Raw genomic sequence first — 27,647 nt, 5'->3', positions numbered from 1 at the left:
TCCCATTCTTTCTCTGTGCTCAATGAAAATGTATTCAAATATTTTTGGATTGATTCTTTTTTATTCCTAAGAAAATAGGTTACATTATACTGTATTATGTTGTATTTGTTGTATATATTATGTTGTAATTTATTCTTTTGTAGTTGGAAAAAAATTTTACTTTAAGTAGGCTCCACATCCAACGTGGGCCTCGAACTCACAGCCCTGAGATCAAGAGTCACATGTCCCACCAAGTGAGCCAGCCAGACCCCTTACTTATTCTTTACCTAACAATACAACATGGACATTCTTACAGGTCAGTATAGAATTCTTTTCCTTTCTCTTTTTTATATAGCTATGTAATATTCTAGAGAATGGAAGTACAAAATTTAAATTAATAACTTTCCCAGTGATGGATATTCAATAGCATGATCTTTTAAAACTGTAAATCAGATCACGCCTCTTTCCAGGGTGCCTGGGTGGCTCAGTCAGTCGAGCATCCAACTTGGCTCAGGTCATGACCTCGCGGTTTGTGGGTTTGAGCCCAGCATCGGGCTCTCTGCTGTCAGTGCGGAGCCCGCTTCGGATCCTCTGTCTCCCTCTCTCTCTGCCCCTTCCCTACTTGCGCTGTCTTTCTCAAAAATAAATGCACATTAAAAAAAAAAAAAAAAAAGATCATGCCTCTTTCCCTCAAAGGCTTTCCTTTTCACATGGAATACGATCTACATTTCCTACCATGGTGTAGAAGGCCCTGGATGATCTGGTCCTTGCCTCTTGTTAAATTCACCTTACACTGCTCCTCTTCTTGCTCCCCAGACCTGACACTAACTAGCCTTCTAAGAAGGTTTTTTTCCGCCTTGTGGTCCCTGCATATTTCTTCTCTTAACCTGTAAAGGTCTTCCCCGTCTATCCTCTTCCCTACGCATCAAAATTAAGTTCCTCTCTTATACTTTCTCATAACATCTTATAAACACCTTCACAGTATTCATCACCAGTTATAACCTTATCTAAGAAATTGGATTTACATGTCTTATTATCGAATCTCTGCTTCCTCTACTATGCACTGTGCTCTATGAGGACAGATACAGTGTTTTGCTGACCTCTGATTTTTTGTACTACCAGCACCTAGCACAGTGCTTGAAGGTAGAAAACATTTATTGTGTGAATAGATGATATATCCTACACTGAGTGATCATTAACCAAGTTAGACAATGGAATTTAATGCTAATTAACTTTTAAAATGATATGAGATTACATACTATATGGCTAAGTCTTATGAGCTATATATATATACATACACACACACACACACACACACACACACACGTGAAAACTTGGTAACCTAGAGCAGTGAAAAGAATACTGGCACAAGAGGGCACTAATTAGTTAGTGACCCAGGAAATGTCACTTCTTTGCTGTGAGCCTAGATCAAGGAATGACCCTCAGCAGGTGTGGTATTGCCCCCTAGTGCTGGATACTCTGGGAGGTATTCCTGGTCTTTAGAGAGCAGAGAGGCCAGGTAACCTAGACTTCTTGCAAAATGTTGGAAAAATTATTTTGTGTCCCTCATGACCCAGTGTAGGTAAACTAAACCTGTGTATAACTATCTGTACCTAAAACCTGACCTATTTTACATATGGACACAAAGCTGTTTTCTACTTTTACATAATTGTAACAGTAAACGTTTTAGGATTGCAGGTACAGTAGACATTGAAGACAGATTAATATCATTCACCCGAGGTGGTGGAAACACCACACCTATGTCAGTTGTAGCTTTCACATTCATGGGGATTTTACTTATAAATGCCAGCACTTGATTTACGGCTTGATTATATTTTCTAGAATGGTTATGTCTGAGCATTTATGCATTGAAACAGAAATCGTATTATAAATTACTTTCTTTGTATTTTTTATATTATACTCTATATTCAATTTAAATCCAAATCATGCATGTGTATGCAGGTTATATTATCTATGCATTTCATCTTAGGCTAATAAAGGAGATATTATGAAAATATTTCTCATTTAAAAAAGGTGTTGGGTTAAAACAATGTTGTGAAACACTGGATTCAATAGATGAGGATTAAGATCCCTTTCAGTTCTTAATGCAATGGCTCTAATCTTTAATAATGGAAAGGATTCTTTTTATTTTGTTCTTTTCATTACTTTCTCTTCCAGCATAAAATTAGTAAGAAAAAAAACACACATATTTAAAAAAACACATCTCCTATTCACAATGTTTTTACATGATTACCGAAAGGTGAGTCCAAATGATTTCTCAAATTTCCTTGCTACACAGTAATTTCATGATTTTGTAATTTCAAATTTATGGTTAATCGCGAGTTTATCAAGTTCTTTAAGGTTTCACCAAATAAATTGTTGTCTCTAGCCTCGATAGTGAAAAAACTGAAACACAAAAAAATCAATGAAATCAATGTATTAAAAACCAGAAAGAATGAAATGAAGGATTCTCACTAGATTAGGTTCACAGATTTAAAATCGCAACCTTTTCCCCTATTCCTTCTGTTTTATATTTTTCATCAGTTATGATATACTATGCATTTTAATCATACACTTAAAAAATGGATTGTCTCCTCCCCCCTTTCCTTCGCCCCAACACACCTAGAATAGATACAGGCATTCTTAGAATAGAAACAGGGAATTTCGTGTTTACTCACCGTAGTCTTCCCATATATAGAACAGTGCCAGGCACACAGGAGGAGCCCACTGAGCATTCATTGTATGAATGGGCGAAGAATACACGCAATAAGCAAAACTGAGTGCTTCGAGCGCCACTTTCACCAGAGCTCTAGGAGACCAGCGGGTGGGATCAGGAACTTGATTTTTGTGATTGAGGATTTGTCGGCGCTCGTAGGGATTGCGAGTACATTCTGAACATTCGTTGGGATGTACTGATATGTGGTGGTTGGTGAACTTCATGCGCAGAGCCGTACAGGTAGAACACCGAACAACAACGATCTGCAGCGAAGTCCACATAATGTTCTCAAATTTATATCATTAGAAACACGTTTCTCTAAGTGCATGGCTCCATCGTTCTCTGGTATATCTGTACAGGACAATTTAGGATACTTCCTCACTGGAGATTAACGGTGAGGATGGGATCAAGGGTGGTGGCTCCAAAATGCGCAAACACGGGAAAAGGAGTTAACGCTCACTTTTCGCAAACAGACGCCAATTCAGAGTCAAGGTCTCACCCCAGATCAAATCCCGCGCTCCTCCTACCGACAACCTGCCTCTACCCCGCCTCCTTTAATACCTATGGTGGGCGGGGCAGAGAAGAGACGTTCCCGGTTCCCCCTAAATTGGTTAAGCTCGCCCGAGTTCTGGTATCCCAGTTCTGAGCACACACCGAGGAAACCGAGCCGCTAACGAAGACCGCCGACTGAATGACAGCGGAGCTTTACCCGAGGACAGAGAACGAAGCAAAATACGAAGAAAGGCAGCAGTGTAGCGGCCACGTGAGGCGGGCCACCCCGTCCACCCTCCGAGCGAGAACTTCAACTCCCGGCTTGCAGCTGGGCGGTTACCCTCCGCGGACTATAACTCCCAGGGTGCTGCGGGAGCGGCCGCCCGGCTCTCCTCCCGCCCCTCCCCCGCCCCTCCCGGCCGGATCGGCGTGCGCCTGCGCACCGGAGGCCGGAGGAGTCTTACCCTAATGTAAGATGGTGGCCCGTCTGGCTGTGGAACCCACCGAAAGCTGAGAGTCTGTCTCTCAGCCGTAAAGGTCGGACTCGCTGAAGCAATCAGGCCCGGTTCTGAAGAGTTTTTTCCCCGACACTCGTTCAGTGGTCTCTTGTGAGGACGCGGCAGCGCGTGGAGTCGGCTAAGGGAAAAGCGAGGCAAGGCAGGCGGGTGAGTCTATGCGGGGCTGGGCTTAGGGGAAACCCGGGGCTGACCGGCTACGAGAGAGCGGAGGCTTCGCTGGGACTGTGCAGGCCGCACCCCCCTTTCTCCCCACCCCCCGCCTCATCTTCACCCTCCTCCTCCTCGGTTTTCCTCCTCCTCCTCCTCTTCCTCCCTCTCCCCTCTACGCCACAGCAGTTACCACCAGGAAAAGGGAGCGGGGCAGAAGGCGGCGCGGCGGCGAGCACCGACTCCTTCGAAAATTTCCTCAATTGGGGGAGCCGAGGCGGCTTCCCGTCTTCAGCTCTCTCCCCTGCGTTTCTGTAGGGGCAGAAATCTTGGGTCCCAGTGCTCCCTTGTTTGCCCAGCCCTCTTTCCCCTCCCTGACGTCCTTGTCCCGGTAGCCCCCGTCTCCCAAGACCCAAGCCATCACTTCCACTCTGACCCGAGTTGTTGCTGCTCAGCAGTCCCACTACTCATCATTGCCCACTCGTCCTGCTGTTTGTTTTTTGCTCCACTGCTGCCACTCTGGAGACACCCTTTGCCCCCCTCTCGTGCTTGCAATCAGCCCCTACTCTCTCTGCCACACTAGCGCTTCTTCCGATTTGCAGCCTTTCCTTTGACCACATCTGTCATTTGAAAGCTGCCCCTTAAGTATCCAGATGCTGCTGCTGCTCGATCTAACCCACCTGTTTCACAGCTTTCCTGGGAATTGTTCGTTCCTTCCCTCTTTTCTATACAGATTCTTTCAACCTACACTTGCAGAAAAAAGGGATGCCCCGTGTTGGCCCCTGAAAAGTCAAGTTGGGAAGTGAATGAAGTGAGGTAGGATACTGTTAAACGTTACGAGTGGAGATCGTTTATTCAGGCTACTCGGGTCGGGAGAGGAGCGTTTCCCTTTTGCTTTCAGTGATCTATTTGTGGATTATTCGCTCTGGTGGGACCTTTTTTCTCCTTCTATTTTTAACCGGTTTCTCCATGCTGCTAAGCATTCTACTGAATTACCTCTCCCCAGGACACTTAATGTGAACTCTGATTATACCAACAAATTAGCCTAGGCATTTCAAAATAAGATAAATCTGGCATAGAACCAAATCACTCTGTGAACTCCACACGAAAATATAAGGGAGATTTTGATTATCTGCCGGTTCTGTGTGGGTTACAGATCCTTTCCCTATTGAAAATTGATTATTGACTAAGCAAGTTATATTGAGGTTCAGCTTAATTGATGACATATTTATGGTTCCAGTGGAAATTTCCTTTCCAGCTAATATCAGACTTAGTATTTTTGGATTTGAGAAGTTCTCTCTTTCTAACATTTCTAGAATGGTAGTAATCCGAATAAATTGTCTTCTCTTGAAAACTTGTTGGGTATGTATGCAAGCAAAAGGAAAGTGATTTTTTTTTTTTTCAGAATTAAATCCATCGTTTTTTCCAGAAAAGAAGGGGGCTGGGAAAAGAAATGACAAAGCTATGCCCTTACATGCATTTGTTGGCACTCACTGTCATTATTATCTACATTAAAAAGCAGAAAACTAGGAGCATGAAGTGGTTCATGATGTCCATTTTTTGACGAAAGCAAAATTGAAATGCCCTGACTAATGGCACAAGGGGAAGAAGGAGACTACAATCACACCACTATGAAAAAAAGAATTAACAGAAGAGAAAACAGGATTTCCCAGATCAGATACATACATTTCAACACTTCAAGTTTAACATAAATAAGACACTGTGTTCTTAAGATGTAGGTAAAAATGTTAAAAGTCATAGTAGCAATTTCATGCAGCAGTATCCCTCTTATTTGCAAAGTGATATACCTCAAGTGTAAATACAAATACATACAGTTACCCTTTTCATCACTTCTGCACATTATTACTGTGATTTTTATAAATTTTACCTGTGATACTTGAGGAATCTTCATTTAGCATTATGTTTACTCAATTGTGGTAAGTGCTCTGCTTTATCAAATATAAATCAAGGTTAGAAAAGCTGTTTACAAAACTTCCTTTTTCCTTTTAGCCACTTTAAGCCCCAATTTGGGGAAACTAAATCCCTACTCTGAGAATTTCAAGCAATTTACGTAGCAAGATTGTCCTGAGTTATAACTTGAGGTTTTTCCTTTAAAAATTACTTACATTTAGTTTGTTAGTAGGAACGTGTTCAATACAATTGATCTTCAACTCTAAAATATGTCGTTTTTCTTTGTCATACGCTGGTGGAGAAGCCTTCCACTTTGTACCTGCAAATAATTCTAACACACAGGTTTAGAAAACCCTTGGTAGTCATACTTGGCTGATTGGTAAGCAGTGTGTTCTAGGAGAAGACTGTTTGGCAGAAAAGTATAAATGATAGTAATACATCTTTGGTAGAGATGTTTTACCTCATTAAATATATTCTCAAGTAATTTTCTTCACTCCACACTTTTCTCCTGCAGTCATTAAATTCTTAGTTTCAGCCCTTGGAAGTCAAAATGAATTTACTTTGGGATCTTTAGTACATTTGAAGAAGGCATTTAAATTTTGTTGACATTTTGATAAGGAAATCAGGAGCTATAATTTCAGAATATTTTTGTATGGTTTAAATTTTTAGATGTAACTTAAACATGGCAGCTTCATACTTTTGTGCATTTTGTTTGTTTGTTTGTTTGTTTGTTTGTTTGTTGGATAGTTTGGAATACTTTCTGCCAGGTTCAGTAGTTGAATCCTTCAGACGAATAGATTTCTCTAGGAAGGTTTTTGAACATGAATTACTTTAAGTTGACTTACTACATAATATTTGTTGTCATAAGATTGCATAGGCAAATCTTTAATTTTATTAGGGTGAGACTGTTAAAATAAAATGACAAAATGCAGGAAAATTTTTGTACTGCCCTTCAATTTCACTAGCAATAGCTTTCAACTCATTGTTTTGTAAGAGAAAGGGAGTGTAAAAAGAGTCCTTGCATTAGGGGAATTTTACTTTAAAAATGATTTTAAATGCTTAAGAGAATGAAGAAAGTATTTTCTCAGTTTCAACAGTATGATTTCAGAATGCTTCCCTTTCCTTCCCCACTCCTGGTTTTAAGGTTAAGAAGCTACACTCTTCGTTTGTGTGCGTGCATGTCTGTGTGCTTTGTACCTGCCAGTAATACTCAATTGAATCTATTTCAACTCGTTATTATTTTTATAGACCATTCAAGTGAAACAGAAAGTTTTAATTTGGGAAAATTTCAGCCTCTGTCAGTTAGCTTTCTGACATTAAGTGTAGTACTGTCTTGACTTTAGTGAAGGAAGATACATTTAGCTCAATTGGTTCCAAAGAAAAACAGTAGGGAAATAGGTTATAGAGATTTTTAGTGTTCTAGAAATAGTATAACTAGAATGTACTACATACATACTTTTCTCAAAGGATTTCTTAATCTAAATGGAACTTGTAAATGGTTTTGATCCCACTGGAATAGCATGTATTGGATAAAACTTAACACTCTGAGAGTTAAAAAATATTATCTTAAAAAAATGTTGTTACTTCAGAAATACTAGCAAAATCTACAGATGCCCATTCTTATATAAAATGTGTCATATCCCTGATAACTTAATGATAGTAATAAACATTTTTCTCCAATTCTGAGATTATGCAAATTTTAAAGATGGAATAATTTACTCAATTATGTAGTGATGCAAGGAAAGAAGATAAGTGGGACTTTTAATGACACAGTGGTTTTCTGAAAGAACTTTTTTTCAAAACTGTTTTTTTTTTTTTTTTTTAATTTTTTTTTTTTCAACATTTATTTATTTTTGGGACAGAGAGAGACAGAGCATGAACGGGGGAGGGGCAGAGAGAGAGGGAGACACAGAATCGGAAACAGGCTCCAGGCTCTGAGCCATCAGCCCAGAGCCCGACGCGGGGCTCGAACTCACGGACCGCGAGATCGCGACCTGGCTGAAGTCGGACGCTTAACCGACTGCGCCACCCAGGCGCCCCTCAAAACTGTTTTTAATCTTGTTACTATGTGGTCTTCTTTATTAGAAAAGATTGTGTGGGGGCGCCTGGGTGGCTTGGTCGGTTAAGCGTCCGACTTCGGGTCAGGTCATGATCTCACGGTCCTTGAGTTCGAGCCCCGCGTCGGGCTCTGTGCTGACGGCTCAGAGCCTGGAGCCTGTTTCAGATTCTGTGTCTCCCTCTCTCTCTGCCCCTCCCCTGTTCATGCTCTGTCTCTCTCTCTGTCTCAAAAATAAATAAACGTTAAAAAAAAAATTAAAAAAAAAAAAAGAAAAGATTGTGTGGTGAATGTTAACTTTTCCAAATGTAGTAGTATAATCCAGTGGGTTTTGTCACATTTCACTTTCATGGTATAATTCTTTTACTTTTTAATCGGAAATTAGTTTATGGAAGAGAAAATGTCAACACTATTTTGGCCCCTTAGATTAGCCTACTGTAACAGAGTTTTCTTTTACTAGAAGGGATAATGTACATGCTACCAAAAAGATGATGATTACTTTTACTTGCTAGAAAAAGTTAATTTTCAAGATAGTACAAGTACAAGGCAGCTTGAGGATGGGTTTATTTTTCTCCTAAGAACTTTATTTGTGAGGAAGGTTTCATTCTTACAAAACTCTGTTTATACAAGAGTGTTGTCCTGTTTTAAACTTTAATTGCATTGGGTGATGAGATGATATATCACTATTAGGATAAACCTCACCATTTGTCTATGTGCTTCTCTGATATCTTTTTTTTTTTTCATAAGAGTCTCTTTCTCTCTTTTTTTTAATGTTTATTTATTTTTGGGGGCACCTGGGTGGCTCAGTCGATTAAGCGACCGACTTCAGCTCAGGTCATGACCTCACAGTTCGTGAATTCGAGCCCCGCATCAGGCTCTGTGCTGACAGCTCAGAGCCTGGAGCCTGCTTCGGACTCTGTGTCTCCTTCTGTCTCTGCCCCACCCCTGCTCATACTCTCAGTCTGTCTCTCAAAAAAATGAATAAACATTAAAAAAAAACTTTTTTAATGTTTATTTATTTTTGAAAGAGAGGGGGAGGGACAGAGAGAGGGAAACACAGAATCCGAAGCAGGCTCCTCCAGGCTCTGAGCTGTCAGCACAGAGCCCTATGTGGGGCTCTAACTCACAAACTGAGATTGTGACCTGAGCTGAAGTCGGATGCTTAACTGACTGAGCCACCCAGGCACCCCCTCCGGTATCTTTTCAAAAACAAGTAGTATGTTTTTTTTAGTTATGGTAACCCAAGTCTTACCTCTTGAGTGTTGAAAGAAAGTATGGAGAGGGAAAATCAAAAATAATCATTTTGGTTTATTTCTAAAACCATCCTGGAAAAAAAGTCAAGGCAAAAAAAAAAAAAAAAAAAAGCAGTGTAATTAGAAGAATAAAATGACGACATTTAAACATAGCTGGTGTTGCATTCCTGCTTTTGGAAGAAGTTAATGAATGATGTTGTAGGAAAATGCTGATTGATTTTTGAAAAGTAGCTATAGACTGAAATATCAAAGGGGTAGAGCATTCCTTAGCAACAAACAGATACATTGTCATTAAGCCAAATATCTGAAATTTCTTAAGCATGTTTTTTCAGTCCTTGGAATAAAGAGGAAGTGCTAATTTTTCTGATTATTTAAGAACCTATTAATTCATTCCTTGTTGAGGGCAATAGGTGTCTTCAGATTGTGGATTTCTTGAAATAGTATTGGCTGATTTGTATTATTGAACATTGTAGCAACTTTTTTCTTCTTTTTTTTCTACTTTTTGTATCCTTGATTTTTTTCCTGATGTTTTTTATTTCCTGAAGTTTGGATGGACCTTTTTGTGAATGCTGTAATTGACTGAAAATTTGAAGTATAAACAGAATTCCTTTTGGTAATAAGATTAATTATTCTTTTGATAGAGAGCCTCCTCCCCCCCATTTTGATCACTTTTTTTTTCTTTAAAACTTAATTTTATTAATCCTTAGAATTAGGGTGCTACAAGTTCCCTGTTAAATTATATCTTCCCGGAAATTTGTTTTCTTACTCTGGGGACCTAGGTATTTGTTGGGTAAAGAACATGTTATAATGTATCTTGGTTTTGTCATTTAAAATGAAATAAAGACCATATTAATACTTTAGCCCTGGGGTGCTGGGTGGCTCAGTCGTTTGAGCATCTGACTTCTGTTCTGGTCATCGTCTCTCATTTTGTGGGTTCTAGCCACGCATCCAGCTCTGTGCTGACAGCTTGGAGCCTGGAACCTGCTTCAGAATCTGCGTGTTCCCCCCCCCCCCCCGCCACCCTCCCTCACTTGTACACACATGTACACATTTTGTCTCTCTCTCAAAAATAAGTAAACATTTAAGAAATACTTAAGTAAACTTATTAATGTCAAAAAGTTTTAAACAAGTTTAAAAGTAGACACCAATTGGGGCTCCTGAATGGCTCAGTAGGTTGAGCATCCAAGTCTTGATCTCAGGGTTGGTCTTAATTTCAGAGTTGTGAGTTCAGGTCCTGCTTTGGGCTCCATACTGGGCATGAAGCCTACTTAAAAAAAAAAAAAAAAAAAGGTGACACCAACTTCTATGTAGCTGTCACTCAGCTTCATAGGTTATCACCTCATAACCAATCTGATTTCATCTATACCCCTGTTTACTTTACTTCTCATCCCCCTACTCTTTGACCTGGATGGTTTTGAAGCAAATCCTAGTCATCACATTATTTCATTTGTACTGGAGCTCTTTTGACATAATAAAATATCTTGATTTTTTATCAAGATGATTTAATCGGCTTGTCAAATAGTCTTTGAGTACTTACATATCCACCTTTTGATCTATCGTCCAACCTCTTCTTAAGAGTTTATTATCTCGTTGGGTAATTTTTCACAGTAATTTAATTGACACCATCCAAAGCAGTGTCTGAATTATGTGTGGTGTATGTAGTCTGAGTCCAGTATGTCAGTGTAGGGATACCTTCAGACTCAAGTTCTAGGAGTGAGACTTCCGAGAGAAAGTGGGACTTGAATAAAGAATATGTACTATCTGCATAGATGGAACATCTCCAGAAGGAGAACATTCCAGGAAGGTTAGGAAACATGAGCAAATGCTGGTGGTGACCAGCATGATGTGGAGAGTTGTAAGGAGTCTGACCTCAGTGGAACAGGGTTTTAATTTCTGGAAATGGTGTCAGATAAGTTAGTATACTAGGGTAGAGCTAGGTTATGAAAAGTGTATTCAGTGTCAGGTTGAATTTCCTCTGCTAAACAGTAAGGGACCATTAGAGATGGTCAGGAGGCAGGAGATAACATATTAAACATGCCTTTTTTTTTTTTTAAAGAAACATTCCTTTTGAGTAGGTTGCCACATATTTTGGGGTTGACAGTTGAGTTTGAAAAATTAATGACTAGGCCACTGAAGTAAGGGGCCACTGAGAAGTTAGTGTTGAAATTCTGCAGAATTTGGCAGCATTGATTCCATCTTCTCTTCAGTCCCTTACATTCAGATATGACACCAAGGTTTTAGAGCATAGAGAACTGAAGAAATGTGGTCTATTTATCTTTGATAGTAAACTGCAGTTTATTATCCAGGCCTGAAGGGAAGTGATGTATGATTACTCAAATAACACTCTCAAAAAATTTCTATAAAAAATATCTACCAGTGTTTTAAAAAATTTTTAGATATTCTTTCATTGAGGAATACGAGTTTAGAAAATAAAAGTCTTAATTACATGATTATAAGAGATGGAGCACTTGTAAAAGAGAAATTTATGCCTCATCTTCTTATGTGTGAATGAGTTCAGAAGGACTATTAGGAAACTTACATCTGAACAGTTCATATGGTACAGCTAAGTATATATTATTGAATATATTTAGAGTTTGATAATGACCTGATTAGAACAGAAGAAATGGCAGAAAATTCTAATAAAGTAGAGCTCTAAATATTGTCAGCTTCACGCTTACTTAAGGATGGGAAAGTTTAGGTCAGCAGGCTAAAGAAGAATGTAGGGACATTATTAAATGAAAATGTGTTCTTTGATTTTCTTTCGTTATCCTTTTTTTTTTTACAAACGTATTAAAAATAGATCTAGCCATATTTGTTTTATTTGGAATTTTTCTTAAGTTCTGAGACCCTTGAAGTTCTTCTCTTCTTTGTTTTGTTGACTCTTCATTAAGCCAACTTTCTTCATCTATTTTGTATTTCTGGAAAATTTTACATTTGTGAAGGAAAATTTTACATTTTATCTAAAAGCAGGGGCGGGGAATAGATTTCTTGCTTCTGGCTTTGTAAATAGTAGGTGAATAATACTGTATTGCCATTTATTCTCTTATTGCTTCCTTCAGTATCACATGTATTCCTTTTCTACAGTATATAGCATGTAGATCTCAAGAATTCTCATGGAGTAGGAAACCATCTCAAGCTTACAGTGCTTGCAACGACTTCAAAATTAAATTTTCTTTATTTACCAATTATTTTCAGTCCTGATATTATAACATTCATGACCTACTATAATGCCATGGACCTTTTAGGTACTTAGGAAATATTGATAAGGATACAGATGATGATGCAGTATATAGTACATTATTGGGAAATGTCTGTTTTTCCTCAACATTCCCTATATCCTAAGACCTCCTTAATCCTGGTAATGTGACAGAGCTATTTTTGACATTTTTTACTTCTTTATTTAGCTGATCATGTGTGCTATCTAAAATGGTCACTAGAATAGAAAGCTGTTGCCTTCTCGGGTGGGTTAACGGGCTTTAATATGTTAACTTTGGATTTAAGACTGAGTTGAGATTCCTTTATGCAGGAGAATCTTGAGAAGGATTATATATCTTTCTCATTGCCACCAGTATATGTGGGAGGGAAGTAAAACTCAAATATATGGTACAGGAGAATCTTAGTATTTGAGAATATCTTCAGAGGTAGCTAGCTGCCAATCCAGTCTTTTCCCAGGAAATTTTAATTTAGTCCCTTGGAGCGTGGAGCCATTTATAAAGGTCACAGGCGGTGGTTGGGGGGAGAAAATGGTTCCCTGCTCTAAAAAATCTCTCTCAGATTTTAATAACTTAAATCCCAAATTATTAATAATAGTTTGCTTTTCTTTATTCATGTAATTCTTGGGGTGGAGCTGATTTTGTGCTAGTGGCTTTGGGGTTGCCTTGGGTGGCCAGGAGGTAGGTGCATTTTAAACCCAGGAAGAGGGAGGGGAGGCAGAAAATAAGTGAGAAAACTTAAAATTCGAATAATGGCTGTTGTGCATTCTTGACTAAAGCATTGATGGCCCTGGCTCCTTTGCTGCCTTTGGCTATATACGTCAGGGTTTTTTTCTAAGTTAGATTGTCAGTTTGAGTTGGGAAGGCTATAAACTTTTGTCTTTTCCAAATCAAACTAGTGTCCTTGTCCAGTGTTGTGCATTTTAATCTCTGCAGCTCAAAACCTGACAAATTTGTCTTTTCTTTGCCGGAAGGAAAGGGGAAACAGGAAAGAGAAGAAAAGGGTAGGTATGATCCTCCTCATTTGCTTATATTTTAGTGATATATTGTTCTAAGATTGTTTTATGGAAAATCCTCTTTCATTTTTAATTTTATGTAATCGGTTATAAAATAGCTTCATGAATTTACCAAGTGAGTCCTTAGGAACCTTTTAAAAGATCATTTGGTAGCCACGGAGTTAGTGATAGGTTGAAGAGTACTTTTAGAAGTTGATGCTTGGTGGTACTTTTTTGAGATTCCTTACTTCTAAAATCTTTCTCTCATACTGGACACAGTCCTAGATGTGAGTTTTGCTTCCAAAAAGTGAAGCTAGTAATTTCTTTTTAAGGTAGCTACCTTCCCTGCATTGTATTCAAATATATTTTGATCCTGATGAAAGCAAGTATGACAGTAAAAGACTTTAATACAAGCATGCTAACAAAAGAACATTTGTTAGTCATGTGTCACCATATATTCTTTTGTCTTGCTTAACAATATTTTCAGCAGCTTTGGTGAACCCTGAATAATATATGATGTGTTTGTGTTTACAGATTGTATTTTTTGTTACGTACTACTAAATTCTATAATTTTTATTTTTTTTAATTTTTATTAAAAAAATTTTAATGTTTATTTTTGACAGAGAGAGAGAGACAGACAGACAGACAGAGCATGAGCCGGGGAGGGGCAGAGAGAGAGGGAGACACAGAATCTGAAGCAGGCTCCAGGCTCTGAGCTGTCAACACAGAGCCTGACGCGGGGCTTGAACTCACAGACCATGAGATCATGATCTGAGCTGAAGTCGGACGCTCAACCGACTGAGCTACCCAGGCACCCCAAAGTTCTATAATTTTTAAAACTTGGCATCATATTAAAGAAAATATTTTCTTCAGTATTTGGAGCAAAGGACTAACTTAAATGATTTTTCATTGTTGAACATAGTTTTTGTTTGTTTTTTAAAGTTTATTTATTTTGAGAAAGAGAGAGAGAGAGCATGAGCAGGGGATGGGCAGATACAGAGGGAGAGAGAGAATCCCAAGCAGGCTTCGTGCTGTCAGCACAGAGCCCAGTGTAGGGCTTGAACCCACGAATTGTGAGATTACGACCTGAGCCGAAACCAAGAGTTGGATGCTTAACCAACTGACCCACCCAGATGCCCCAAGTTGAACATAGTTTTTAATAGCCTACGTTTTTCTGTGCAAACTCTTTGAATTCTCCTTATTTTTAGTTTTTTGCTCCTACCAGGAGTATGCAGTATAGTATGGAGCCAGAATGCCTAAGTGTGAATCTTGGCTGTACCATTCACTACTTGTCAGACCTATGGTGAGTTACTTTACCCTGACTGGGCCTCAACTTCTGCATTTGTAAGATAGAGATGCTAAGACTGTTGTGTGGAGTAAATGAGGGAACATATGTAAAGCTCTTGGAATAACGTTTGGCACATAGTGAACCTTGTATAAGTGTTTGCTGTTACAATATGTTATTATACATTGGAAAGAGTCAGAAAACCTTCATTTTTGAAGACTTATTTTTTTATTCAATACAGTTAATGTTTAGGCACTAGATGTATGTTTTCAGTAGTCATTTGACCAGCTGGAAACACAAGTAATGTGTTTGAGTGGATAATCAAAGGACTGGCCTGCCTGGAATTCTTTTGAATCAGGGAGTAATAGAAAATGAAACTGGATAGGTATGATAGAAAATAATTATGGAGTGTTTTGAACTGAGGCAGAGAAATTTAGATATGGTTGTTAAGAGGGCAATCATTGCAATCATGGCAAGGTTCTTTTTTTTTTTTTCTTTTTTTTTTTTTTTGAGTAAGGAGAGTGATGTGTTTAAAATAGTATTTAAGGGAAGATGGTTTTGAGTGTCCTTGGTAGCATAGAATTATTTGATTTTATGTGGACAGAGGGGTTTTTTTTGTTTTTTGTTTTTGTCCTGTTCACTGATCTACCGTAAGTGGCTTAGATAGCACCTTACAGATAGTAAGTGCTCCATAAATACTTACCTACTTGGTGGATAAATCTTATGGGAGACTGTGAGATAACAGGGAAGCACAAAGGACCCAAATTAAACTTTTGGGACCTCTGCCTTTAAGAGATCAAAGTGAAAAAAGTGTTATTAGAGGAATAATTGGAGAGGTAAAAGGAAGATGGAAAAGCTTAAGTTTTGGAAAACAAAGAAATTTTCCAGGAGAGGGAAGTCACAAAGATGAAAAATAGGAAGATCTAATATGGTACCACTTCTATTCTCAGACGAAAAGGAAGTGACATAGTCCAGTACAACATGCAAGGAGAATGAGTATAGAGAAAGCCCTTTGGCTTGTGGTGTAATGGACATGAACCATGTTAAAGCAATTTCACAAGCCTAGGAATGTAAATCAGATGGTGGGGGGGAGGTTAAGGAAGATGTAAGTGCAGAAGTCAAGACCATTCAGTGTAGAAAATGACTGAAAAAATGGCAGGAAGACATTGCAATAACACTTTCATAGTTATTGAATGTGTAGTCTGAGAGATTCTATTTATTAGAGAGAAAAAACTTGAGGCAGCTTGTGCTGAATGTTCTTAAGTTTCATAGGAGAGAAGATACATGTGCCTCTTCAAGACTGCCACTTGCTAACTCTGTAACTCTCCCGGTAACATGGAGGCAATGATAACATGTATTTCATAGATCTGTGATAAGGATTAAGTTATTTAATCTTTTTAAAACACCTAGAACAATGCTTGATACCTGATAAATATTAGCTATTATTATCATCCACTGCTAAAGTGAGGAAGAGGGTAGGATTAGAGGCTCAAAGAGAAAAAGAAATAAATGAATTACCACCAAGTAGTAGCAAGAACTAAATGTAAAGGCCTTAGAACCTTTGCTCTGGCCGTTTGCTCTGCCTGGAGACTACTTTTCCAAATATCCACATAGCTACCTCAACTCCTTAAGACCTTTGCTCAAGTGATCTCCTTTTCAGTCAGGCCTGCCCTGACTGTTTATTTACAGTTAGAACACAGGCCCCTCTCTCTTAATTTTTGCATTGTTTTATTTTTTTCAATACTTCTTTTCATACATATTATATAATCCATTTATTCTTTATATATACTATTTATTGCTGATCTCCATCTACTGGAGTGGGGGTGTTTGTTCCCTGACATATCCCAGGTTCTGGGAATAGTAGTTGGTGCATAACAGGTGCTCAATATATGCTTGTTGAATTAGTAAATTATTCTGCCATTGAGGTGGGTTTTCTGAGATAGGTGAACACTACAAAGAAGTTGACCTCAAAGATTTCCTCTCCTTTCTGAAATGAGTTTTCTGGGTCCATTTTGGTACTGTTTACCTGGCAGTCACTTGGGAAATCCATTTAGCTGAGGAAAGGAAAATGTAAGATGAATCTCTTTTTTGCTACAATAATTATATTTTACATTTGATGAGCTAATAAAAACTTATCTTTGAGTGCTTATTAGATACTAGGTGTGGTTCTGACCTTTTATTAGTTTTCAGAAATTCTACAACCTTGCAAGTACCTTATAGTTTTCTTGCAAGCTATCATTAGGGTTGAAGGGGAAGCCCTTTGCACTGAGACTAAGCGTGCTTCCCAAGACTGTTTGTTGTCTTCTTTTGACAGGGAGCTTCTTACAGTCATTCCTGCCTCCAGCATTCACAGCCTTGACACTGTTACTTGCCTGAAGTATATCAGGACTGATCTTGTATTCTTTATCCCTTTTTATGTCAGTCACCACCAGTGTCACACTTTAATCCCCACAAGGTTCTTAACATTTCCTCTCTTTTCATTCCTCTGCATCATCAGCAAAATTTCTTGTATCTTTGTTTTTTTCCTGAACATTTCCTCTACTTTTCTGGAAACACTGCTTCCCCTGCAGCCCTCTTACTTGTTGGCTATTAAGTTGTTCTTTTTTTTTCTTGTATGCCATCTTCAGAGGTCAGTGAGGAATCCCATGCGCTAAGATTTAAAACTATTTCCCATTCTGACTTCCTCCATTGAATAGGAGTTGAAGAGAAAGCCTGGTTCCACCGAGACTGAAAATAGGGCAGATGTCTTATATTCTCCTTCTCTTCCTGAAGCTTGTCTGTTAACAGGTTATATTGTCCATAAACCCTGGTTTGCTGTCACCTACTGCACCTTGGGTTATGTCTTCTCTTTTCTTGACTATTAAAGCTCCTAGCTCACTGTTATTCTTGCTGGCACTATGCCTCTTTTAATTCTTCATAATTTCAACATATACCATTTCCAGTCCTTGTACTGTGGCCTCTTAAGTCCTAAAATTCTTCTTTCAAGATTTTGCTCAACACCTCATCTCAGTCACTCACTCCATGATTATCTTACACCTTCTTATCACCAATAACTTGAACCCTTCCCTGATTTTCAATTCATGTAACCCCCTCTGCCATCTGTCTTTTCTGCTCATTCTACCTACTATTCTAACTCAATCTTTTACTGTTACTAGGACCTCCAGTCTGTGGACTGCCCTTTGCCCCCTTGATTTTCTTTCTTCTTACCTATTATACATTCATTACCTAGTGATCAATCATTATATTCATTCCCTCTCATATGCCCTCTACTTTCTTGCTCCTTTTTTACTTCTTCATACTCGCTTGGCAAAACATCAACTCTAGTTAAATCAGATTCTCTTGAGTACTTCATGTCTGCACTTGTATGGCTCAAAGCAACTGAAGAATACAATTATGATGGGCACTTTTCACTTTGGATTCATAATAAGAAACCTCTGGCATCCCTTAATATTGTCTGGCAGTTATAGTCTATTTCCTTAGTCCACTCATTTTTCCCTCTCACAGATGACTAGTTATACCCTTGCCTTTCTTCTCAAACTTCCAACCTTCCTCTTCTTACTCACTCTCAGTTGATGGACCTGTTTCCAATCCATTGAGAAAATAGAAACCGCCAGAAGAACTCTTCTTCAGACTCCTCCACCTCCACACCTATGTACCTGCTAGTCTGACTCACAGACATTTGCCTTCTGTTACTATAGATGAACTGTCTTTGTTTCTATCTAATTCAGTTCTTCTGATTAATGCATTAGATCCCATCCCCTTTCATTTACTCTGGACATTGGCCTAGCAATTTTCCTCCTTCTCTTCAGATCATTAATTTTTTCTTCTTTCATGGATCATTCCCATCATTGGGCAAATATGCTGTAATTTTTACCCTCATAAAAATATCTTCTGTTGCTCTTATCTATTTCCATTGCTGCAGAACCCCTTAAAGCATTGTCTAAATGTACTTGTCCTAGTTATTTTCTCACGTTCTCTTTCAAGCCCATTTCATTTTTTTTTTTTAATTTTTTTTTTCAACGTTTATTTTATTTTTGGGACAGAGAGAGACAGAGCATGAATGGGGGAGGGGCAGAGAGAGAGGGAGACACAGAATCGGAAACAGGCTCCAGGCTCTGAGCCATCAGCCCAGAGCCCGACGCGGGGCTCGAACTCACGGACCGCGAGATCGTGACCTGGCTGAAGTCGGACGCTTAACCGACTGCGCCACCCAGGCCCCCCTCAAGCCCATTTCAGTCAGGCTTTGGCCCCTATCACTCACTGTACTGATTGTTTTTGTTCAGGTCTCCTAACAATGACAGTGGTAAATCTAGGAGTCAATTCTTTTCTTATGTGATTAGTCTACATTTGACAAAGTTATTTGCTCTTTCCTCTTTGATATACTTGTTTCACTTGCCTTTTAGGATACAACATTCCCTTGGTTTTTCTTACAACTTATTGACTGTTCCTTCTTAGTCTTTCTTGGTAGTCTTTCTTTCTTCTCTTTGCCTACCTCTAAACATTGAAATATCCCAGAACTCCGTGCACGATTATCTTGTCTGTTGACCCTCACTCTCTTGGTGATCTCTGCTAGTTTCATGGCTTTGAATACCTTCTAAATGTTGATGAGTCTCAAATGTATTTCTCCAGTCGAGACTACTTTCCTCAACTCTAGATTTGTATGGCTCGTTGCCTCCTTAATATCTCCACTGGCATCACTGTTAAATATCTCAAATTCAACATGTCCAAAATAGAATTTATGCTGTTCCCTCCCAAATCTGTCCTCCCATACCTGCTTCACCAATATATTCTTCCTCGTCTCAGATGTTGGCAGCTTTCAGCTGCTCAGGCCAGAAACCTTGGCATCATTCTTGACTCTCTTATTCTTACATTTATTCCATCAGGAAATTCTTGGCTCCACCTTTCAAACATACACAGAATTCAACCAGTTTTCACCATCTCCACAGCCACCATCATCTCTTGCTGGGTAATTGCAGCAGCCTTCTAAGGGATGTCTCTACTTCTACCCTTTTTTTTATGGTTTGTTAATATATAGCTGTCAGAATGATCCTTTGAAGGCATAAGTTAGATGCAAGAGATCTTGCACCACATCTGAGAAATTTCATATGAGCTGGTAAGATTAGAGATTGTTCTAGTCTGTTTTAGTTTACTAACTCTCATTGGTTCAGAAGGCAAATTTAATGTAGGCCTTGATTATATTATCAATTCCTATAAATTATCAATTTATATTATCAGTTTTTATGGGTGGACAAAGAGTTGTCAGGCATGATTCATGATCTTCTTCTTTTCTCCTCATTAACCAACCCTACATACAGAAAGGCTTGACACCTATATCCCGGAGGAAATTGGAAAGAGAAGGTCTGAGTTGGTTACTATTTCAGAAAGTTGCTTTGAATGCAAGAGTAGACCACCCTTTCTTCGTAGAGATCTGTTGTTGTTACTACCTCTAATCTCCTTTAGCAATATTAGGTTTCCCTCATCCCCTGCCAGATTTAGTGTCCTCTCTCTACCCCTGCCCTTTTTGTTTTTTCCTACTCCCAGATGGAAGTGCTGTATTTCTTTTTTTTTTAACTTTTTTTTTAATGTTTATTTTTAGAGATTTTTTTTTAATGTTTGTTTATTTTGAGAGAGAGAGAGACAGAGTGTGAGCGGGGGGAGGGACAGAAGGGGAGGGAGACACAGAATCCAAAGCAGGCTCCAGGCTCTGAGCTGTCCACACAGAGCCTGACATGGGGCTCGAACTCATGAACCATGAGATGATGACCTGAGCTGAAGTTGGACACTTAACTGACTGAGCCACCCAGGCACCCTGGAAGTGTTGTAATTCTTGACTTCACTCTATTTGAATTAGTATTTTATACTCTAAGCTCCCTTTTCACATATCGTCAAACCCATTCTTAAGGCTGGGATGTGAGTTGGTTTTACTTTTGTTAATAGAATTTCCAATAGAATGATACTGAACATGGTAGTAAAAGGGGAATTGATACAGATAAGTGAGGAAGAAATGATGTGTAAAATTGTGGCAAAGTGAATGAATGTACTTGTCATAATGCTAATAATTTCTGGAAGACTTACACTGTACTGCACATAAAGAAGTTTGGAGATTGGCAAAAAAGAACTTAATTTATTTTATTTCTTTGCATTCTTTTCTCTGAAGGCAAATGTTCTCTAATTTTCTTTTTTTTTTAATTAAACATTTTTTTAAGTTTATTTATTTTGAGAGCGACTGAGACAGCGTGAGTGGGGGAGGGGCAGAGAGAGAGGGAGACAGAGAATCCCAAGCAGCTTCCGTACCCTCAGCATGGAGGAGCCAGACGCAGGGCTGAACTCTTGAAACCAGGAGATCATGACCTGAGCCAAAACTAAGAGTCGGATGCTTAACTGACTGAGCCACCAGGTGCCCCTTTTTAAAAAAAATTTTAAGTGTTTATTTATTTATTTTGAGAGAGAGAGAGTGAGTGAGTGCAGGCAAGTCAGGGAGGGGCAGAGAGAGGGAGAGAGAGAATCCCTCACAGGCTCACACCAGGCTTGATCCCACGAACTGTGAGATCATGACCTGAGCCACTATCAGGAGTTGGCCACTGAACCATTTAGCCATCAAAATCAATTTTCTTTTGATTCCCATTCAGAAAGTTCTCTTGTACTGGGATCAACAATCCTATCAAAATTATGAGATTGTGTACACATTGCTATTGATACCATATCCTTTCAGACTATTGGACTTAATCTCTTGGTCTGAAGGTAGATATATATCTGTTATCTTAAGCCATTTCTTAGACCTTTGTTGTCCAATATGGTACCCATGAGTTACATACAGGTAGGTATTGAGCACTTGAAATGTGGCTAGTCTGAATTGAGATGTGTGCTAAGTGTACAATACTCACTGGAGTTTGAATGCTTAGTACAAAAAGTTATAAAATATCTCCTTAGTAATTAAAAAAATAATGACTGCATGTTGAGTTGATAATATTTTGAATGTATTGAGTTATATAAAATGATTGCCTTTTGTTACTTTTACTTAATGTGACTAGCAGAAAATTTAAAATTATAATAGTGGTGGAGCACTTGGGTGGCTCAGTTGGTTCAGTGTCTGACTCTTGATTTCAGCTCGGGTCATGATCTCAGGGTTGTGAGATTGAGCCCTACATTGGGCTTCTCTCTCTCTCTCTCTCTCTCTCTCCTTCTCTCTCTCCCCCCTCCCCCCCCGCCTCCCTCCCTCTCCCCCTCTCCTTCTACTGCTCATGCTCGCGCTCTCTCTCTCTCTCAAAAAACATTAAATTAAAAAATAAATAAAATTATAATAGTGGTTTGTATTATATTTCTTTGGGCACTGTCTTAAACTTACCTTTTCTTTGCCCTAATACTTTGAGTTATTTTTAATTCAGTTAATGATGTGTTTGTTATATATTCACTAAAAATGAATTTGACATTACATATAGTAAAAGCATTTTCTTCTGAAGTTAAATACTTTTATATTGTTTTTTTGTTTGTTTGTATTCTTTGTTTTTTATTTAAAGCAAGGGTTTAATAATAGTGGTCAAAGTGAAAGTACACTCTCAAGGTGAAGAGAGCAGGCTCATAGGTGGCAATTGCCTATATTGTTACCCTTCTTAGTATTAACTTTCTCAGGCCTTAGTTTTCTTTTAAGTATTTGACTTTTGCCATGCCCTATCATTCTGCTAGGTATGTAGTGGGGAGGGGCAGAGAGAGAGGGAGACACAGAATCCATGAAACAGGCTCCAGGCTCTGAGCTGTTAGCACAGAGCCTGAGGTGGGGGCTTGAACTCACGAACCATAAGATCATGATCTGAGCTGAAGTCGGGTGCTTTACTAACTGAGCCGCCCAGGTGCCCCTGATATCTCATAGTTTTAATTTGCATTCCCTAACGGCTAATGATGTAGAATGGCTTTTCATGTGCTTTTTGGCCATTCGTATATCCTATTCAGTGAAATGTCTATTTAGGTCTTTTGCTCATTCTCTGGTTGAATTTTTTTTTTTTTTCTGTTGAGTTTTGAGGGTTCTTTATATATTCTAGATACAAATTCTTTGTCCAGTATGTGGTTTGCAAATATTTTCTCCCACTCTAGCTTGTCTTTTCATCGTCTTCACAGGGTACTTCACAGAGCAAAAGTTTTTCATTTTGATGAGGTCCGATATGTCAGTTCTTTCTTTTATGTGTTGTGCTTTTTGTGTCAAGTCTAAGAACTCTTTACCCTAGTCCTAAGGTTTTGACTTTAAGGTTTTCTCTAAGTTTTTTTCTAAAAGTTTTAATAATTTTACATTTAAGTGTATGATGCATTTTGAATTTTTGTATAAGATACAAAGTCTAGGTTGAGGTTCTTTTTTCCTTTTTCTTTTAAGTACAGTTGCTCCAGCACCATCTGTTGGAAAGGCTATCTTTCCTCCAGTGAATTCCTTGTATGCTTGTCAAAAATCAGTTGGGCATATTTGTGAGGACCTATTTCTGGATTTTCTATTCTCTTCCATCCATCTGTATATCTTTCTCTGTGAGTACCACACTGTTTTGATTACTGCGACTATATAGTAAGCTTTAACATCAGGAAGAGTGATTCCTCCCACTTGACTCTTTTTTCGAAATTGCTTTAGGTCTTGTAGGACTTTCCCTTTCCATATAATTTTTAGGATAAGCTTATCTGTATCTCAAAGTCTCTCTGGGGTTTTGCTAGTAATTGCATCACATCTATAGATCAATTCAGGGAGTGTTGATATCTTTATTGTGTTGTGTCTTCCAATCAGTAGTAAGTCTCTCCAGTATTTAGGTCTTCTTTTATTTTGATCATCAGTATTTTGTAATTTTCAATATACAGATCCTACACGTTTTATTAGATTTATACCTAAGTTTTTCAATTTGGGGGGGGGGCATGACTGTAAATGGCATTGTATTTGTAATTTAGGTTTTCACATGGTTATTGTTAGTGTACAGAAATGTGATTGATCTTTGTGTGTTAATCTTGTATCTTGTGACCTTGTAGAACTCACTTCTTAGTTCTAGGATTTTTTGGTAGGTTCCTTGGAGTTTTCTAGGTAGAATTTCATGTCATCTGCAAACAGGCACAGAATTTGTTTTTCTTTGTTCCAATCTGTTTGTTCTTTATTTCTTTTTCTTACCTTATTGGCTGGTTAAAGCTTCCATAATTGTGTTGAATAAGATTGGTGAGAGCAGCCATCCTTGCCTTCTACTTGAGCTTAGAGAAGCAGCATATGGTTTGCACAATTAAGTGTGACGTTAGTCATGGGTTTTTTATAGATATTCTTTACCAAGTTGAAGTTCCCCTCTGTTCCTAATTTACTGAGAATTTTTATTAAGAATTTTGTCAAGTGCTTTTTCTGTAAGTCGATATACTCATGTATTTTTTTCTTTAGCCTTTTGATATGGTGGATTAAATGGATTTTCTTTCTTTTTTTTTTAATGGTTATTTTTGAGAGAGAGAGAGAGAGAGAGAGACAGAGCACGAGCGGGGGTGGGGCAGAGAGAGAGAGAGAGAGAGAGGGAGGGAGACACAGAATCAGAAGCAGGTTCTGGGCTCTGAGCTGTCAGCCCAGAGCCTGACACAGGGCCTGAACTCATGAATCGTGATATCATGACCTGAGCCGAAGTTGGATGCTTAACCAACTGAGCCACCCAGGCGCCCCAGATTACATTGATTTTCAAATGCTAAACTAGCTTCCCATGTCTAGAGTAAATCCCAATAATCTTTTTATACATTGTTAAACTTCATTTGCTAATATCCTGTGAAGGGTTTTTATATCTAAGTTCATGAGAAATATTTGTCTGATATCTTCGGTCTTTGGTACTGTGTCTGATTTTGGTCGTAGTAGTACTGACTTCATAAAAAGAGTTGGGAAGTATTCCTCCCTCTTTAAACGAAAAGATAGTGTAAACTTAGAATTAATTATTTATTTTTTTTGTAAAATTCTCCACTGAAGCCAGCTGGGTCAGAGGATTTCTTTTTCCTGAGCTTTTAGACTATGAGTTCAATTTCTTAAATGCTTGGAGGATTATTGAGTTTATCTGTTTCATTTTGATTGAGTTTTGATAATGTGTGGTTTCTGAAGAATTGGTTTACTTTTTGTAAGTTGTTGGTTTATGAGTATAAAGTTCTTATTATTACCTTATTATGGCTGTTGGATCTTAGTAATAATCCTCTTTCATTCTGATATTTATGATTTCTTGTCATTCCTCTTTTTTCAAAAAAAATTTTTTTTCTTAATGTTTATTTTTGAGAGAGAAAGAGAGAGACAGAGCATGAGACAGGGAGGGGCAGAGACAGAGAGGGAGACACAGAATCTGAAATAGGCTCCAGGCTCTGAACTGTCAGCAGAGTCCAACGCGGGTCTCGAACTCCAGAACGGTGAGATCATGACCTGAGCCGAAGTTGGATGCTCAACTGAGCCACCCAGGCGCCCCTTGTCTTTTCCTCTTTTTATATTTGTCAGTCTTGCTAGAGGTTTGTCAGTTTCCTTACCACTGCCCCCCCCAAGAACCAGCTATTGGGTTCATTAGTTTTTCTTTTCTTGTTTTTGTTTTCAATTTTTTTTAATTTTTTTATTATTTTTTTATTATTATTATTTTTTTACGTTTATTTATTTTTGAGACAGAGCATTAATGGGGGAGGGTCAGAGACAGAGGGAGACACAGAATCCGAAACAGGCTCCAGGCTCTGAGCTGTCAGCACAGAGCCGGACGTGGGGCTTGAACCCACAAACCGCGATATCATGACCTGAGCTGAAGTCGGACGCTTAACCGACTGAGCCACCCAGGCGCCCCTCAAAAATTTTTTTTAAATCTCTGCCCTTGCTTATTTCCTTCCTGCTGTTTACTTTCGGTTTACTTTCCTCTTCATTTTGTAGTTTTTTCTTTTTTTCTAGTGTAAGCATTTATATGAATTTTCCTCTGGGTACTGCGTTAGCTGCATACTACACATTTTGGTGTGCAGTATTTTCATTTTTACTTATCTCTGTATTTTTTTCCTAAGATATTTATCTGTTTATTTATTTAATTGAAGTAGACTTGACACAGAATAGCTTTATTTTATTGTTTCCTTTGAGACTTCCTCTTTGGCTCTTGGATTATTTAGTAGTGTGTTGGTATATTTCCAAGTGTGTGGACATTTATTAATTTCTAGTTGGATTTCTTTGTGGTCAGAGAACATACTCTAGGATTTCAGTTCTTTGTAATTTGTTATGTTTTATGGCCCAAGATGTTGTTTATCTGGGTGTTTATTCTGTACTTGAAAAGAATGTATATTCTCCTACCTGTTTTTGACTCTACCCAGTTTTACTGGAATATCACCTACTTCTCCCCATCCATCTCTCATCTCTTACTCTCTTCTCACCCTGCCTGATCCATTCTGTTTGGTTCACATCCCTTATTTATTGGTTTGTATAGCTTCACTGACAATCACTTTCTTTTTATTCTTATTTCCTTCCCCTAGAATTCTTTATTTCCTGTAAATTCTTTATTTCCGTGTCCCATGTCTCATTTGACATTTTCGGTAGTTTTAAACAGTATGGAATATTCTTTTTTTCTAAATTGTCACTAGTTTTTATGTTGGCACTGTATTTTATATTTATACTAGTGGCAAGGTGACCTTAAAATATTCTGCTCCAAGGTGAAATATTGCATTTTGTTTTTGTTATTTTTTCAAAAGCCACCCACAAAGTATGGTTCTCTGGACAAATTTAGACTGAATTAGGTATTGTATGCTAAACATATTGCTATGCATTAAATGAGAGGAAAATATGTGTCCTTATGACACTACATGGGACGCAAGATGAATGCCTCTGCAATGGTTGTAATAGTGTAAGACATCAGACACCAGATACTGGAGAAATACCATAGGATTTCAGAAAAGGGGGGATTAAAGAATATGGACAGGATTAATTTGTGTGGTCTTGTGAAAAGATAATACTTGAGTGAATTGTAGGTGGAGTGGGAAAAAGTTGAAATGGAACATTATCCATCTAAGGGGACTGCTCACCCAAAATGAGCATGGCCTATGGGAAGGAAAGTGAGGAAGACAGTCTATGAGGCAGTAGGGTTATGCAGTAGTATGAGGGTAGAGGGTTCCTGAGCACAAGGAAATAATTTAAATCTGAACAGGAGTCAGTAAACCAAATTAAAGGTTATTAATCTGAAGAGTGACTTGAAGAATTCTGTACATATAAAACATTGGCATAACCTGGGAACTTGTTAGAAGTGCAAAATTTAATACCCTACCTCAGACCTATAGAATCAGAATCTGCATTTTTAACAAGATACCCAACTGATTTATATGTATTGTCAAGTTTGATAAGTACCAGTCTGAAAGGAAATTAATCAGACAGAACTGGTACATATAGGATTCTGGAGAAGAGAGATTTCATTTGGATCCTGTTATTAGTTATCCTGTGTTGAAATTGAGACCAAAGGGCATGTAAGAGAGACCTGCCAAAGGAGTACAGTCAACAGGATTTAATGCCCAGGATTTACAGAATGGAGGAAGGTGCTAAATTGAAAATTATGATCCAGTTTTGGTACTAGGCAGTTGAAAACTGGGTGGGCCATTGACAGGAAATAAAAAGAGCTTGGGTGGCATAAAAAGCTGTGATTATTCTGTACTTCCAAGCCGCTAGAACTTTTTGTTAACAGAATATCAGCATAATAATTATACTGGAGAGAAGTTTGGAAAAGAAATGAGAAAAATCGTTTAATTCCAGGATTCTGAAATAAATAGCATTTTTATTTTTTTGTATGTTCTCTTGATTTCTTATTAGTATGTGAACTTGTTTCTACATTGTTGTGTTTAGTGTAAGGCCATTTTGTATGCTTTAAAAATTTATTATGTAAATATTTTTCATGCTTTTTCATAATTTAATTAGTTCGAAAGGACTTTTTTTCCATTATAAAATATATACACTCTCAAAATTTTAAAAAGCAAACTAAAAATAACAGTGATTTCAGTATTTACATTTTAGATTGGTAGGGATTAAAATGTTTGGTTCTAATAGGTTTTAGCGAGAATGCAGATTGGTGCAGCTTTTTAAAGGGCAATTTGGCAGTATTTGTCAAAGCTAAAAAT

At 38.2% G+C, this 27,647-nt stretch overlaps 2 protein-coding genes across 10 annotated transcripts in view; one reads left to right on the top strand and one right to left on the bottom strand.

Moving 5' to 3' along the window:
- Nucleotides 1–2,277: 2,277 nt before the first annotated feature.
- Nucleotides 2,278–4,323, bottom strand: LOC123607290. Its single transcript, XM_045496407.1, has 5 exons — nucleotides 4,289–4,323; nucleotides 4,032–4,164; nucleotides 3,652–3,858; nucleotides 2,658–2,958; nucleotides 2,278–2,385 (listed from the first exon to the last, which is right to left on the bottom strand). Exons 1-5 carry the CDS (start codon nucleotides 4,321–4,323, stop codon nucleotides 2,336–2,338), a joined length of 726 nt encoding a protein of 241 aa, XP_045352363.1. The 3' UTR covers nucleotides 2,278–2,335.
- Nucleotides 3,622–27,647, top strand: part of CNOT4 (CCR4-NOT transcription complex subunit 4) — a 148,628-nt gene continuing 124,602 nt past the window's right edge. For 6 of the 9 annotated variants that reach the window (XM_045495773.1, XM_045495767.1, XM_045495771.1 and 3 more), the window contains exon 1: nucleotides 3,622–3,852. The gene's annotated coding sequence lies outside the window, so the exon portion shown is untranslated. Of the gene's footprint in view, nucleotides 3,853–4,585; nucleotides 4,669–27,647 lie in introns of all 9 variants that reach the window. The other 3 variants (XM_045495770.1, XM_045495766.1, XM_045495772.1) reach the window with 2 other exon arrangements.

The sequence above is a fragment of the Leopardus geoffroyi genome, chromosome A2 (genome assembly GCF_018350155.1).
Source record: "Leopardus geoffroyi isolate Oge1 chromosome A2, O.geoffroyi_Oge1_pat1.0, whole genome shotgun sequence".
Classification (NCBI taxonomy): domain Eukaryota; kingdom Metazoa; phylum Chordata; class Mammalia; order Carnivora; family Felidae; genus Leopardus; species Leopardus geoffroyi.
Note: the sequence above shows the minus strand (reverse complement) of the source record. Positions and strands in the feature narration are given on the sequence as shown.

What these genes read in the sequence shown, in the direction of transcription:
- LOC123607290 (XM_045496407.1), bottom strand. Translation starts at nt 4,323, where the DNA reads ATGAGTAGTGGGACTGCTGAGCAGCAACAACTCGG. An exon ending in CTGGTGGTAACTGCTGTGGC is followed by an intron (nt 3,859 to 4,031) that starts GTAGAGGGGAGA and finishes AGCCCCGCATAG; the next exon opens with ACTCACCCGCCTGCCTTGCC. An exon ending in GGCCACCATCTTACATTAGG is followed by an intron (nt 2,959 to 3,651) that starts GTAAGACTCCTC and finishes ACTTCGCTGCAG; the next exon opens with ATCGTTGTTGTTCGGTGTTC.